This window comes from Rana temporaria, chromosome 10, assembly GCF_905171775.1.
Source record: "Rana temporaria chromosome 10, aRanTem1.1, whole genome shotgun sequence".
Lineage (NCBI taxonomy): Eukaryota > Metazoa > Chordata > Amphibia > Anura > Ranidae > Rana > Rana temporaria.
Genome location: NC_053498.1, coordinates 7,298,842 through 7,313,665, shown reverse-complemented (window position 1 = coordinate 7,313,665; position 14,824 = coordinate 7,298,842). Strand labels below are relative to the sequence as shown.

Genomic DNA, 14,824 nt, shown 5'->3' with positions numbered 1-14,824 from the left:
GCGTCAATGGTATTCCTTCCTTGGAGCTCTGGAGGGTGGGCGGTCTGTTTTGGCATTTATTTGTCTTGGCTCAGTAACTATGGAAAGCTGGACTCGGAGGAGAGAAAGGAATACATTTTAAATTTAAATATGGCAAATGAAACCGAATGTAAGAGATCCTGTGGGGGTCCTTATTGATGCACTGGTCATGCGGGACTGGGGAAGGTCCTGCATCACCATTTATTGGTTGGTTCACCAATAAATGGTGAACCAACGACCTTCATATACTAAAACATACCGTATTTTCCGGCGTATAAGACGACTTTCTGGATGCAAAAACATGCATCCAAAGTCGGGGGGGTCGTCTTATACGCCGGGTGCGGTCTCCGTGCTCACTTTTTTTGCCGGCGGTGACAGTCTCTGTGCTGCGAACGTCAATGATTTAAAAGACGCTCCTTCTCCTCAGAGTGTTCTGTGATAGGAGGAACACAAATCTACCCAGCAGCGCCTCTGTTCTGTGTTCCTCCTATCACAGATGCCTTCTCATCCTCGGACGAGATGAGAAAATGTCCGTGATAGGCGGAACACAGAACAGAGGCGCTGCTGGGAAAATTTGTGTTCCGCCTATCACAGAACACTCTGAAGAGAAGGCGCGGCTTTCAAATCATTGACGCTCACGCTCGCAGTACGGAGACTGTCACCGCCGGCAAAAAAAGTGGGTGTTTGCGGTGATTGCACTGGGGGGCAAAAAGTGGTGGCGCAGTGAGGGGGCAAAAAGTGGTGGCGCAGTGAGGGGGCAAAAAGTGGTGGCGCAGTGAGGGGGCAAAAAGTGGTGGCGCAGTGAGGGGGCAAGTGGTGGCGCAGTGAGGGGGCAAGTGGTGGCGCAGTGAGGGGGCAAGTGGTGGCGCAGTGAGGGGGCAAGTGGTGGCGCAGTGAGGGGGCAAGTGGTGGCGCAGTGAGGGGGCAAGTGGTGGCGCAGTGAGGGGGCAAGTGGTGGCGCAGTGAGGGGGCAAGTGGTGGCGCAGTGAGGGGGCAAGTGGTGGCGCAGTGAGGGGGCAAGTGGTGGCGCAGTGAGGGGGCAAGTGGTGGCGCAGTGAGGGGGCAAGTGGTGGCGCAGTGAGGGGGCAAGTGGTGGCGCAGTGAGGGGGCAAGTGGTGGCGCAGTGGAGGAATGTAATGTAATGGCACAGTGAGGGGCAAGTAATGTAATGGCACAGTGAGGGGAATGTAATGTAATGGCACAGTGAGAGGAATGTAATGTAATGGCACAGTGGAGGAATGTAATGTAATGGCACAGTGGAGGAATGTAATGTAATGGCACAGTGGAGGAATGTAATGTAATGGCACAGTGGAGGAATGTAATGTAATGGCACAGTGGAGGAATGTAATGTAATGGCACAGTGGAGGAATGTAATGTAATGGCACAGTGGAGGAATGTAATGTAATGGCACAGTGGAGGAATGTAATGTAATGGCACAGTGGAGGAATGTAATGTAATGGCACAGTGGAGGAATGTAATGTAATGGCACAGTGGAGGAATGTAATGTAATGGCACAGTGGAGGAATGTAATGGCACAGTGCAGTGAGATTTGAAAAAGCCTGTTTCTGTCAGCGGTTCTGGCTACCCCTCAGCTTCCAGAAAGACTAGTAAGAAGGGGGTAGTCTTACACAGTGAGTATATCCCAAAACCAAAATTTTTCCTTGAAAATTAGGGGGTCGTCTTATATGCCCATTCGTCTTTATACGCCGGAAAATACGGTACATTTTAAGAAGTTGGAAATTAAACTCTAAATGTACAAGAGTGAGACATCTTGTCATGAGCCTGTGAAGTGCAGGATGGTGTTCTCTCTCTCCGCACAGCCCTACCGCTCGTGGCTGTTCCATGTGAAAGTGGCTTTAAAGTTACATTTATTTATTTTTTGTTTCTGCATTCAATGCCGCACTGATCTGATGTCTTCCTTTTGTGTTCCCTGACAGCGCTGTGAGTTCTGTTCGAAGTCTGGAGCCACCGTGGGCTGCTGCTTGTCCACATGCCAGAGTAACTTCCATTTCATGTGTGCCCGGGCCCGGAATTGTACCTTCCAAGAAGACAAGAAGGTCTTCTGCCAGAAACACTGCAAACACTTGGACGGAACGGTGAGCATCTTATGGCTGGGAGAGAGATGAGTCTGATGGGGCTTAAAGTTTACTTATTATGGGTTAGCTGTGCCCAACACTAGTAGAGTAGGGGAGTAGAGACAGATCGTGGGCCGGATTCAGAAACGAGATACGACGGCGTATCTCCTGATACGCCGTCGTATCTCTGAGTGCGGGCGGTCGTATCTATGCGCCTGATTCAGAGAATCAGTTACGCATAGATTTCCCTAAGATCCGACCGGCGTAAGTGTCTTACACCGTCGTATCTTAGGCTGCATATTCACGCTGGCCGCTAGGTGGCGTTTCCGTATAGTTACGCAAGGAATATGCTAATTAGGTATTTACGCCGATTCAGAAATGTACGTCCCACCGGCGAATTTTTTTTACGTCGTTTACGTTAGGCTTTTTTCGGCATATAGTTACCCCTGCTATATGAGGTGAGATGTAGCTAATGTTAAGTATGGCCGTCGTTCCCGCGCCGAGTTTTGAAAATTTTACGTAGTTTGCGTAAGTCGTTTGCGAATAGGGCTGTACGTCACTTACATTCACGTCTAATCCAATACGTCCTTGCGGCGTACTTTAGAGCAATGCACACTGGGATATTTTACGGACGGCGCATGTGCCGTTAAAAAAAAAAAAAGTCAACGTGGGGTCAAGTAAAATTTAAATAAAACACGCCCACAACATCCCCATTTGAATTAGGCGGGTTTACGCCGCCACACATATGTTACGCCGCCGTAACTAAGGGCGCAAGTTCTTTCTGAATACAGAACTTGCGCCCAAAGTTACAGCGGCGTATAGGTATCAGAGATACGTTACACCCGCAGAAAGATGCGCTAATCTTTCTGAATCTAGCCCTGTGTGTTCTTAGTATTTAGGAACAGCTATCTGTCTCCTCCCCCAGTTAGTCCCACCCCCCTGGTGATGTGAAGTGGTTCTCTTTTTTTATAGGTATTTGATGTGTATTTAGGGGTTTACCTGGAGTTCAGCTGGCCTCAGACCTGCTCTAGTCTCGCGAGCTGTGACCTATTCTACAACTTCATTACTTGAGTATTGAAAGCCAGTACTTGATGTAAAGACCCACAACAAGGATAGCCGATCTCCAGCTCGATCCCTTGGTCACTGTCCGCTGTCATTTAAAATGCACGTTTATCGAATGCAGTGACGGGACTAACTGACCTGTTTTTTTCTTTTGTGTGTATCTATGTACAGAAGGTGGACACAGACTCTTTTGACGTTCTTCGTAGGGTCTACGTGGACTTTGAGGGGGTCAGCTTCAGACGAAAATTTCTGCAGGGCCTGGAGCCAGAGAACATTAACATGATGATCGGTAAGAAAGCCAACCAGCCCCCTATTGAAATGGAGCAATTTCCCCATGTGGGGTATTTTAGCAGCAGATAAATTGTAGAGGATTATATTTTTTTAGTAAAGTTTTTAATTTATCAAAAATCTAAAATTCAAATTTACAATGACCTTAAAAGGGTTGTAAAGGTACAATTTTATTTTTTTTTCCTAAATATCTTCCTTTACCTTAGTGCAGTCCTCCTTCACTTACCTCATCCTTCCATTTTGCTTTTAAGTGTCCTTATTTCTTCTGAGAAATCCTCACTTCCTGTTCTTCTGTGTAACTCCACACAGTAATGCGAGGCTTTCTCCCTGGTGTGGAGTGTCGTGCTCGCCCCCTCCCTTGGACCACAGTAGAGTCAGGACGCCCACTAACACACAGCTCCTTTCTCTATCTGCAACGTAGAGAGCGTCTTGACTCTCCTGTAGTCCAAGGGAGGGGGCGAGCACGACACTCCACACCAGGGGGAGAGCCTCACATTACTGTGTGGAGTTACAGACAGAAGAACAGGAAGTGAGGATTTCTCAGAAGAAATAAGGACATTTAAAAGCAAAATGGAAGGATGAGGTAAGTGAAGGAGGACTGCACTAAGGGAAAGAAAGCTATTTAGGAAAAAAAAATTGTACCTTTACAACCCCTTTAATTTATGTCGGCTGTGATAAACTGGAAAGAGATTTTTCTGCACTGGATGGTTTCTCTGTTCCAAAGTAACATTTCTCAATTTATAATATACTCCAGTATTTCAAAGCAAATTAATCAATTTGTATTTTTTAGGTGCTATGAAGATCGACTGTATGGGTATGCTGACGGATCTCTCTGTATCTGAGGGGAAGATCTATCCTGTTGGGTATCAGTAAGTATCTCAAGAGCAAAAAATTATGGTTGTTATTAAAAGGAAATTCTCTGAACCCCTTCCCGTTTTCGCCTCCCGGCCCTTTAAGAGCTTTTGCCATGCCAGGAGGTGGAGGCAAGTAATTCTGACGGTGTGACCGCTTTGAGTGCCAGTCACATGAACAGAAAACTCAGATCGCAAGTATAGCACTGGGAACTTTACGGTACCCACTGCTTACTCTGCTGGCATAGTAATGTGTTTTACATAGGGCCCCATATATGTGGCCTCTCTGCGATAAAACCCACCTGCTGAGGGACCGGATTGGCTGGCAGGGAAGAGGTTAAAGCAGAAACGGTCACAATACTCATTTCATCCAAATAGCTGATTTCTTCATTTGCCGTCTGAGAAATCGGTTTATGATTTACAGAGCTGGGAATGTCTTTTTCAGGTGTTCACGTTTATACTGGAGCACCCTGGATGCTCGCCGCCGCTGCTGGTACAAATGCAGGGTCGTCGAACATCGCCCAAAAGAAGGTGACCTTTTATCCGACGGAGAGGAAGCCAAGTGCCTCAACAGAACGATTGTCCATAGTCCTGGACATGCCCTAGGTAAGGTGATGTAACGCACAAGTGTATGGGAGAATTGTAGGTCCAGAAAGCACGGGGTGGGGTAAAGAGCCATAAGTGTAGCTCTTAAAATGATATAGTGAGTATCAAAATACCATATTGTGTGTAATGAAATGAAACACATAAAACATTAATAAATGTTAAACACAAATCATAAACATGTGTAAGTCCCTTTGGGTGAAGAGAGCGGTGCCAACCTGGCAAATAGTCTATTGCACCTAATGTAATATCAAGTGAAATACAAAGTCCAATAAGGCTCAGTGTTATAATGATTGGATATGTATAACGAAATTCATCATCATCCACACATCCTTCGGGTGAGTGAATAAATATAAAATACGTGACTTCTATATCGTGACAGTCCCACCACCGATAAAAGTGCAGGCTTACCGGAACTGATTGACCACTGATGGCGTATGCCAAAAGAGGTCGATCAAGGCTTTATATGACAGATGTCAAAAAACGATCCTTGGCAGGAAGCATAGGCCCAATTGGTTGAAGTATCTTTGGATGGAATGGGTCCCCAGGAACAAGCCGGAAGCTGTGCTGGTGTTGGACTCCCGAGACCAATTAGCTCAGTATGATAGTGTTGCGTAAAGAAAAGAAGAAAGGGGTGGCCACATAGCGTAACTCCGTATGGTAAAAAATACGTATTTATTCACAGCTGACAAACTTACATTTGGCTGGAAGTAAAGAGCTCTTGCATGCAAATGGGGCGACAGTGGAGTCCTCCCTGATATGGTATTTTGATACTCACTATATCTTTTTAAGCGCTACACTTATGTATTCTTTTGTTATTCTGCTTTTTTGAACAAGCCGTGTTAGCAGCTACCATTACCGCATAATTGGCAGCGCAGTGTATTCACTCTTTTTCTGGTGTAAAGAGCCAGTTAACTTTATCTAAACTTTAGGATTAGGGCCTTTAGATCAGGGAGTGTAATTGGGTGCTCTATTATAACATTTGACATCCTAAATATGGGTGTAACATGTTACAAAGGTGAATTTATACCCTTATATCACAAACAAGAAACCCATCAGCTGGATTAATCTTCTACTGAAGGAATATGTTAGATGAATGACCATGTTGTTGGTAACAGGATCGCTAAGAGATCCACTTGGCTCCTGCAGTTGCTTTCTTAGCTTTCTTGTGGGAGGCGGGGGGGGGGGGGGTGTATTGCTTCATCTTGGTGGTTCTGCCGCTCGTGGTGGCATGTGAACGGATGGGTGGTCGGTTTACATCCGGCTGTCCTTCAAAGCGATCCTGCCAGACAGAGGGAAATGGATCACCTATTTTTCTTTGCCGGACAGGATCGGACATGGAGGTAGCCGGGTGTAACGGACACAAGTCCATTTACATCTGGCGCTCCGTAGAGGAGGAGGATGGAGAGTCTGGTCAGATCTCTCGTGTGAAAGGGGCCCTTCACATTACTGAGCATGCATGCCTAAGTCCTAAAGACACTTTTTTTATTTAAATTTTTCCTTCCCCAGAAAATTCAGAAGCCTCCACCCCCTCAACTCCAGAAACCCCTTCCCTCTCCCGGCCGCCTCTTGAGCCCATCACTACTGCAGCTGCTCCCCGCTCATTCTCTGGTGCCAGGATAAAAATGCCAAACTACTCTCCTTCCCGAAAACCCCTTGGTGGCTTTTCTCGCCCGCTTCCTTCTCCAGGTGAGTTGTGGCGAACAAATTTATTTTCTTTTCCTTTCTTTCTTTCTTTCTTTCTTTCTTTTTCTCTTTCTTTTTCGCTTTCTTTTTCGCTTTCTTTTTCGCTTTCTTTTTCGCTTTCTTTTTCGCTTTTCTTTTTCGCTTTCTTTTTCTCTTTCTTTTGCTTTCTTTTTCTCTTTCTTTTTCGCTTTCTTTTTCGCTTTCTTTTTCGCTTTCTTTTTCGCTTTCTTTTGCTTTCTTTTTCTCTTTCTTTTTCGCTTTCTTTTTCGCTTTCTTTTGCTTTCTTTTGCTTTCTTTTTCGCTTTCTTTTGCTTTCTTTTGCTTTCTTTTTCGCTTTCTTTTGCTTTCTTTTTCGCTTTCTTTTGCTTTCTTTTTCGCTTTCTTTTGCTTTCTTTTTCTCTTTCTTTCGTTTGCTTTTTCTTGTTGCCTTTCTTTCTTTTGCTTTTTCTTGTTGCACTCATCTCCTTTTTTCTTTTCAGGGAGTCCATCATCCTCATCATCTTCTCTATCCCATCATATCCCGACGGTCAGAGATCCTGAAGTTGCACCCCTTCGGAGAACCCGGAGACCGCCGGCTCCAGCACCACCACCATATCATCCTCGGGTCACCCATCAGACTAAAGCTCTGGTTTCCCGGGATTCAGCAAGCCCTCCGCCTTCCACAACAACGTCGCCTCTCGCAAAGCATTTTTCCTCTGAGGCGCCGTCGCAGCTCTTGACGGACATGGAGGTGATGTTGTCTCTAGACAGCGAACTGCTCACTGGACCTTTGCAGTGCGGTGCTCAGCTTTTGGTTGGTACGTCGTTACCGGCCGATGAACAGGATGGGGCGAGCAGTTCGGAGGAGGAGGCCGGAGAGCAGTATTATGGGTTGACAAGGACGGTGGTATCTAATGAACCTTTCAGTCCCCTCTTATCCACACCGCCCGGTCGCATTGAACAGCTGGATGGTATTCATGACAGCACGGACAGCGAGGACACGCCGCAGAGTCGTAGCGGCTCTCTGAGCGGCGGCAAAACGCCATCCCACCTGCCTTCTGAAATTGTTGACTTTGTCTTAAAAAGCGCCAATGTCACCAACGCGGACCACGCCACCCAACAGCAAGAGAGGGTGCCGTCTCCGCTGGCCTCCACCTCTCCCGTCACGCAGAATGGGAGTGCCGCTGTCTCGCTGTCCAATGGCAAAGATTGCGTAAGCTACCAGTCCTCTCAAGGACCTCCTCCGCTCAGGGACCCGCCTCAAGTGCAAAGGGTGTGCCGCCCTCTCCTTCCCATAACCCCTAATGGACCTGTGAACAAACCCGCCTCCAAGTTTTTATTGGTGAACAAGACCACCGGTCAGATCATTGCTGTTCAAGATGACAGCTTGGACCATATGGGGCAGTTGGGGCAGTTTAGGCAGCTTCCAGAATTGACAAATACCGACTCTCACGGGGTCATGAAGCACCCCATTTTGAGGGCTAATAGGTTTGCCCAAAAACCCACCCAAAAAACTCAGTTCGCTTGTCTTCCTCAGACTACTGCCCCCGTTTTGTCTACTACGTCCTCTGCCCCCTCCCAGAACATAGGCACCGTTTTCCTGCAAACAACTTCATCCGGCAGCTCAGCGATTACACTACGTGTGCTCCCGATGCTCAACATGTTACATGGCACTGGGCAGCTCAATTTTGGGGCTCCGACGATGATGGCCCCCACCCTCTCTGGTATCCCCCAAACCTGTCTACTGCAGGGTGTTCCCGTCAATACAGGACTCCTAAGCGTTGCTCCCTCCCCGGTCCAGACCCAGGTGCCCCCACAGATCCAACCCCCAGTGCAGCTACCCCACATAAAGCCCGCTCCCCCTAAGAAACAACCCATCCGGCAAGCCCCTAAGAGACCCTGTCCTGTGCCCAACAACATCTCCCACAGAAAGAAACCCAAATTGGATATGTTGGATAAACTGGAAGACCTCGACCCGGACGCCATCATAAACCCCATCGCTATCAACTGTGTTTCTGAGACTGTGACCACCACAAGGTACGGGCCAAAGGGTGTGTTTTTGTTTTAAAGTTGCTTTTTGGGGGTGGACAGGATGGGTAGGATTTACTTCCAGAGATTGGTGAAAAGGATCTAAAATAATAGATCTTAGATATACAATATTAAATGGTGAAATGAGAAAAAATTCTCTCACTGGTAGATAAAATAAAATAATGTGACAAAAATAAGTGAATGTAAGAAAGTCCCACAGTGTGAATGTAACATCCAAGATATTTGAAAAAAAAAATAGAATTAAGTCCTTGCAGGATAGATAATTCCTTGAAGGGAAATCCGAATGGACACCGAGAGAGGATAGAAGGAAATTCATCCACCAGGAAGACACCCAAATGTGGTAATGTAGTCTCCTTACCCTGTCAGTGCGATGACCATTACAGTGATCTCAGCGCACCTGAGGATTTTAGGTCTCCCTCTGGACCCTCTGTAAGATGTATGAAGTGTTGCCTGTGGTCTCGGATGGTCAGAAAATGAAAAAGAGGACCATAGCGTAATACCGTAAAGCTGAGTTTAATAGGCAAAATATGCACTTACGATTCCGATGACATCTGATAGCGATTTAAAATCACATCTAGTGGAGAAGCGGCGGCTTCTCCTATCTCTCCTATGGTATAGGCTCCGGGCTCTTTCGTCGAGAACGTGATGACGTCAAGTCTGCAAGCCACGCCTACGTGTTTCGTCACCACGGATGTCGTCTGGGATTGGCTGCCGGACTCGCGTCATCACGAATGCCCTATTATAGTCCCGTAGCGCCATATTGGTTAAGGGCAAGCGGGACCAAGGTATTGGAAAGCTGACGGCATCTTTGACACAGCGATGTCGGCTACAATGGAGCAGAAGGTGAAGCCTATTCGGAGGAAAAATAAATACCGACATCTTGTGGAAAAAGAGAGGAGACGTACGGAGTGATATATCCAATGGAAGAAAGAGAGAAAAGCCACCGCTATTCCTTACAAATATAACTTTAAATTAGGATCATATATTGCTATGATAAATACAAATGTGCAAGAATAATCAGACATAAATATATTAAACACAATCGGATACATAATAGTGTTATATATAAAATTACTTTAAATATTAAAAATGTACATAAATAACGTTTTTGGGGTCTGGGAGTATATTGAGACTAAGCATTATTTAAAAAAACAGTTAATGTCCCCAACTACATTTAACCCATGAGGCACGTAGGATCGCATGTCAAATATCCATCTCGTCTCGAGCTTGGATATAGAGCGAACCCTATTCCTGCCTCTCCAATGTGGGCAAAGTTTTTCAATGGGGACAAATAAAGTCCCCTCGAGTTGTCGGTTGTGACATTTTGCATAATGTTTGGATAAATTATGCTTAGGAAAACCACGCCTTATATTCCCTACATCAGGGATATGCAATTAGTGGACCTCCAGCTGTTGCAGAACTACAAGTCCCATGAGGCAAAGCAAGACTCTTGACAGCCACAAGCATGACACCCAGAGGCATGATGGGACTTGTAGTTTTGCAACAGCTGGAGGCCCGCTAATTGCATATCCCTGCCCTACATGTTCTTCTAAACGGACATGCAAAGCTCTCTTAGTGCGGCCAATATATTGTTTTGAGCATGGGCACTGAATGAGGTATATCTCACATTTACTAGAACATGTAATGAAGGAATCGATGTCATAGACCTCATCTGTCTGTGTAGACCGAAAATGTTCTAGTTTACGTCCTTTGAAGGAGTTTATCTGACATATTTTACATTTCCGATATGGGAAGAAGCCCTTCATAGTTTGGAAAAAGACTGTTTGTGGGGGGGGGGGGGGGTCGATGATATTGGGGGCCACCTTATGACGCAAAGCAGGCGCTCCTCTAAATATGACCACAGGGCGGTCAGGAATGGCAAGACCTAAAATTTTTCGAATATTCCAGTGTTTAGAAAAAATATTTTTTTATCAAAAACTGCTGATTGGAATAGCCTGTGATCATTGAACAGCCAAACCGGTTATCCACAATTCGATTGGATCTACCTGTTCTTACAAGCATCTGGTTATGGTCCATATCGTTGACCGTATTGATAGTGTTATCAATACTTGTCTCTGAATATCCTTTTTCAAGAAACCTCTGCTTCAGAATTTGTGCTTGTTGTTGGTTATTCACCAGAGTAGTGCAATTTCTCCTAATTCGTTGAAACTGCCCTTTAGGGACAGCACTAAGCCAGTTAGAATGGTGACAACTGGTCAGTGGGATAAATGCATTACGGTCAGTTTCTTTGAAATATGTAGTAGTGGTCAAAACCCCGTCTTTAACTGTAATGTTAAGATCCAAGAAGTGGATTTGAGACTGACTACTTTCATGTTTGAGACAAATACCTCTATTGTTTAATCTGATGAGGAAATTCTCTAATGAGCAGAAGGTCACCTTCCCATAGTATAAGAACATCGTCGATGTATCTTTTCCAAAGACGCAGTTCTTTAGGGGGATTTTTTATCAATAACATCCCTCTCCCAATATGACATAAAAAGGTTGACGAGGCTGGGGGCAAATTTAGCCCCCATAGCCACACCACACCTTTGTAAATAAAAAAGCTCTCCAAACCAAAAATTATGTCTGGTGGCAAAAATTAAAAGATTAATAATAAAATCTTTCTGTACAACAGATAAGGTAATATCCTGCTGTAAATAAAATCTGACTGCCTCTAGGCCATGCTCATGCGATATGATGGTATAGAGGGATGTTACATCCGCCGTAGCTAGGATGAATCCCTCCTTCCAGTCAAAATTAGTCAAAAGATTAATGACTTGAGTCGTATCACGTAGATATGATGGTGTTGATACGTTCCTGCAGCCTTTGGTTACTGCAACACCATCATATCTACGTGATACGACTCGAGTCATTAATCTTTTGACTAATTTTGACTGGAAGGAGGGATTCATCCTAGCTACGGCGGATGTAACATCCCTCTATACCATCATATCGCATGAGCATGGCCTAAAGGCAGTCAGGTTTTATTTACAGCAGGATATTACCTTATCTGTTGTACAGAAAGATTTTATTATTAATCTTTTAATTTTTGCCACCAGCCATAATTATTTTTGGTTTGGAGGGCTTTTTTATTTACAAAGGTGTGGCGTGGCTATGGGGGCTAAATTTGCCCCCAGCCTTGCCAACCTTTTTATGTCATATTGGGAGAGGGATGTTGTTGATAAAAATCCCCCTAAAGAACTGTGTCTTTGGTAAAGATACATCGACGATGTTCTTATACTATGGGAAGGTGACATTCTGCTCATTAGAGAATTTCCTCATCAGATTAAATAACAATAGAGGTATTTGTCTCGAACATGAAAGTAGTCAGTCTCAAATCCACTTCTTGGATCTTAACATCACAGTTAAAGAGGGGGTTTTGACCACTACTACATATTTCAAATGAAACTGACCGTAATGCATTTATCCCACTGACCAGTTGTCACCATTCTAACTGGCTTAGTGCTGTCCCTAAAGGACAATTCCAACGAATTGGAAGAAATTGCACTACTCTGGTGGGTTACCAACAACCAGCATTCTGAAGCAGAGGTTTCTTGAAAAACGATTTTCAGAGACAAGTATTGATAACCCTATCAATACAGTCAACGATATGGACCGTAACCAGATGCTTGTAAGAACAGGTAGATCCAATCAAATTGTGGATAACCGGTTTGGCTGTTCAATGATCACAGGCTATTCCAATCAGCATTTTTGGGTAGAAAAGATTTTTTCTAAACACTGGAATATTCTAAAAAAGATAGAATTTTAGGTACTGCCATTCCTGACCGCCCTGTGGTCATATTTAGAGGAGCACCTGCTTTGGGTCATAAGGTAGCCCCTAATATCATCGACCCCCCCACAAACAGTCTCTTTTTTCCAAACTATGAAGGGCTTCTTCCCATGTCGGAAATGTAAAATATGTCAGATAAACTCCTTCAAAGGACGTAAACTAGAACATTTTCAGTCTACACAGACAGGTAAGGTCTATGACATCGATTCCTTCATTACATGTTCTAGTGAATGTGTGGTAGACCCCATTCAGTGCCCATGCTCAAAACAATATATTGGCCGCACTAAGAGAGCTTTGCATGTCCGTTTAGAAGAACATGTAGGGAATATAAGGCGTGGTTTTCCTAAGCATAATTTATCCAAACATTATACAAAATGTCACAACCGACAACTCGATGGGATTTTTATTTGTCCCCATTGAAAAACTTTGCCCACATTGGAGAGGCAGGAATAGGGTTCGCTCTATATCCAAGCTCGAGACGAGATTTGATATGCGATCCTACGTGCCTCATGGGTTAAATGTAGATTGGGACATTAACAGTTTTTTAAATAATGCTTAGTCTCAATATACTCCCAGACCCCAAAAACTTTTTTATGTACATTTTTAATATTTAAAGTAATTTTATATAGAACACTATTTGTATCCTTTTTTATGTATCCGATTGTGTTAAATATATCTGTCTGATTATTCTTGCACATTTGTATTTATCATTGCAATATATGATCCTAATTTAAAGTTATATTTGTAAGGAATAGCAGTGGCCTTTTCCTCTCTCTTCCTTTGGATATATCGCTCCGTACGTCTCCTCTCTTTTTCCATAAGATGTCGGTTTTTATTTTTCCTCCGAATAGGCTTTGCCCTCTGCTCCATTGTAGATGACATCGCTGTGTCAGACGCCGTCCGCTTTCCAATACCTTGGTCCCGCTTGCCCAATATGGCGCTACGGGACTATAATAGGGCATGCGTGATGACGCAAGTCCAGCAGCCAATCCCAGACGACGTCCGTGGTGACGAAACACGTAGGCGTGGCTTGCATACTTGACGTCATCACGCTCTCGACGAAGGAGCCCGGAGCCTATACCATAAGAGAAGCCGTCGCTTCTCCACTAGATGTGTTTTTTAAATCGCTATCGAATGTCATCGGAATCGTAAGTGCATAGTAATTTTGCCTATTAAACTCGGCTTTACGGTATTACGCTATGGTCCTCTTTTTCATTTTCTGACCATCCGAGACCACAGGCACCACTTCATACATCTTACAGAGGGTCCAGAGGGAGACCTAAAATCCTCGGGTGCGCTGAGATCACTGTAATGGCGATCGCACTGACAGGGTAAGGAGACTACATTACCACATTTGGGTGTCTTCCTGGTGGATGAATTTCCTTCTATCCTCTCTCGGTGTCCATTCGGATTTCCCTTTAAGGAATTATCTATCCTGCAAGGACTTAATTCTATTTATTTTTCAAATATTTTGGATGTTACATTCACACAGTGGGACTTTCTTATATTCACTTATTTTTGTCACATTATTTTATTTTATCTACCAGTGAGAGAATTTTTTCTCATTTCAATATTGTATATCTTAGATCTATTATTTTAGATCCTTTTCACTTGTTTTTTTTTTTTTGAGCGCTGTACTATTTTTTTATACATGTTTTAGAAATTTTTTGTATCACGATTTTTTGGTACTGGCAGCTTTAATATTCATTCATTTATTTTTGGTGTTCATCACTTCATCTTTTTATCTAGCGCAGTGTTTTTTTCCTTCTGGAAAATTTTATTTTTTCCAGAGATTAGTGCCCAACTTGAGAAGATGGTGGGCTGCTTCCTCGGGTATGGCCTAGTGGTCGATTCCGCATGTCTTTACTTCCACCTCTTTTAAAGGAGCATCCAGTAGATGGAGGTTTATGAACGTTTTGTTTGGAGTAACAACGATAAAATAAAGCCAACGCGTTTTGGGCAACAGACTCCCCCCTTCCTCAAGGCTGCTGTTGAAAGCCATTGAAGAAGAATCATTTTGGGGTCTGCATGTGATGTATGGATCGGACAGGTAGGTGTCCGTAAGCTGGCTGTAATTTCAGTTTTTAAGTGGACTTCTCCTTTTAAGGCCGCTTTTGATCGACAGTTGCTGGGTACTTTTCACTTTGAGACTCTCCTGATGACATTCATTGACCAGTGTATCCGACCTTTGCTGCTGCTTTTCTTTTTCCATAGACTAACTGGGGGAGGAGGAGTGCTGATGGAAACAAATGCCTTTTTGAGACCGCCCAAAAAAATGCTGATCTGACTTCATAGATCTCTGAACCCTTGCTCCCCCTTACTCCTCTTTCCCTCTCTTCCTCCCTCCCTTTCTCCTCTTTCCCTCTCTTCCTCCCTCCCTTTCTCCTCTTTCCCTCTCTTCCTCCCTCCCTTTCTCCTCTTTC

At 44.4% G+C, this 14,824-nt stretch overlaps 1 protein-coding gene across 1 annotated transcript in view; it reads left to right on the top strand.

The window, feature by feature from the left end:
• The window catches only part of KMT2B (lysine methyltransferase 2B), a 59,027-nt gene that overhangs the window by 35,962 nt on the left and 8,241 nt on the right, over positions 1–14,824 (top strand). Inside the window, exons 23-28 of the mRNA XM_040327106.1 lie at positions 1,956–2,114; positions 3,327–3,444; positions 4,234–4,312; positions 4,740–4,900; positions 6,407–6,586; positions 7,063–8,599. Coding sequence (XP_040183040.1) covers positions 1,956–2,114; positions 3,327–3,444; positions 4,234–4,312; positions 4,740–4,900; positions 6,407–6,586; positions 7,063–8,599 — 2,234 coding nt within the window. The remainder of the gene's footprint in view (positions 1–1,955; positions 2,115–3,326; positions 3,445–4,233; positions 4,313–4,739; positions 4,901–6,406; positions 6,587–7,062; positions 8,600–14,824) is intronic.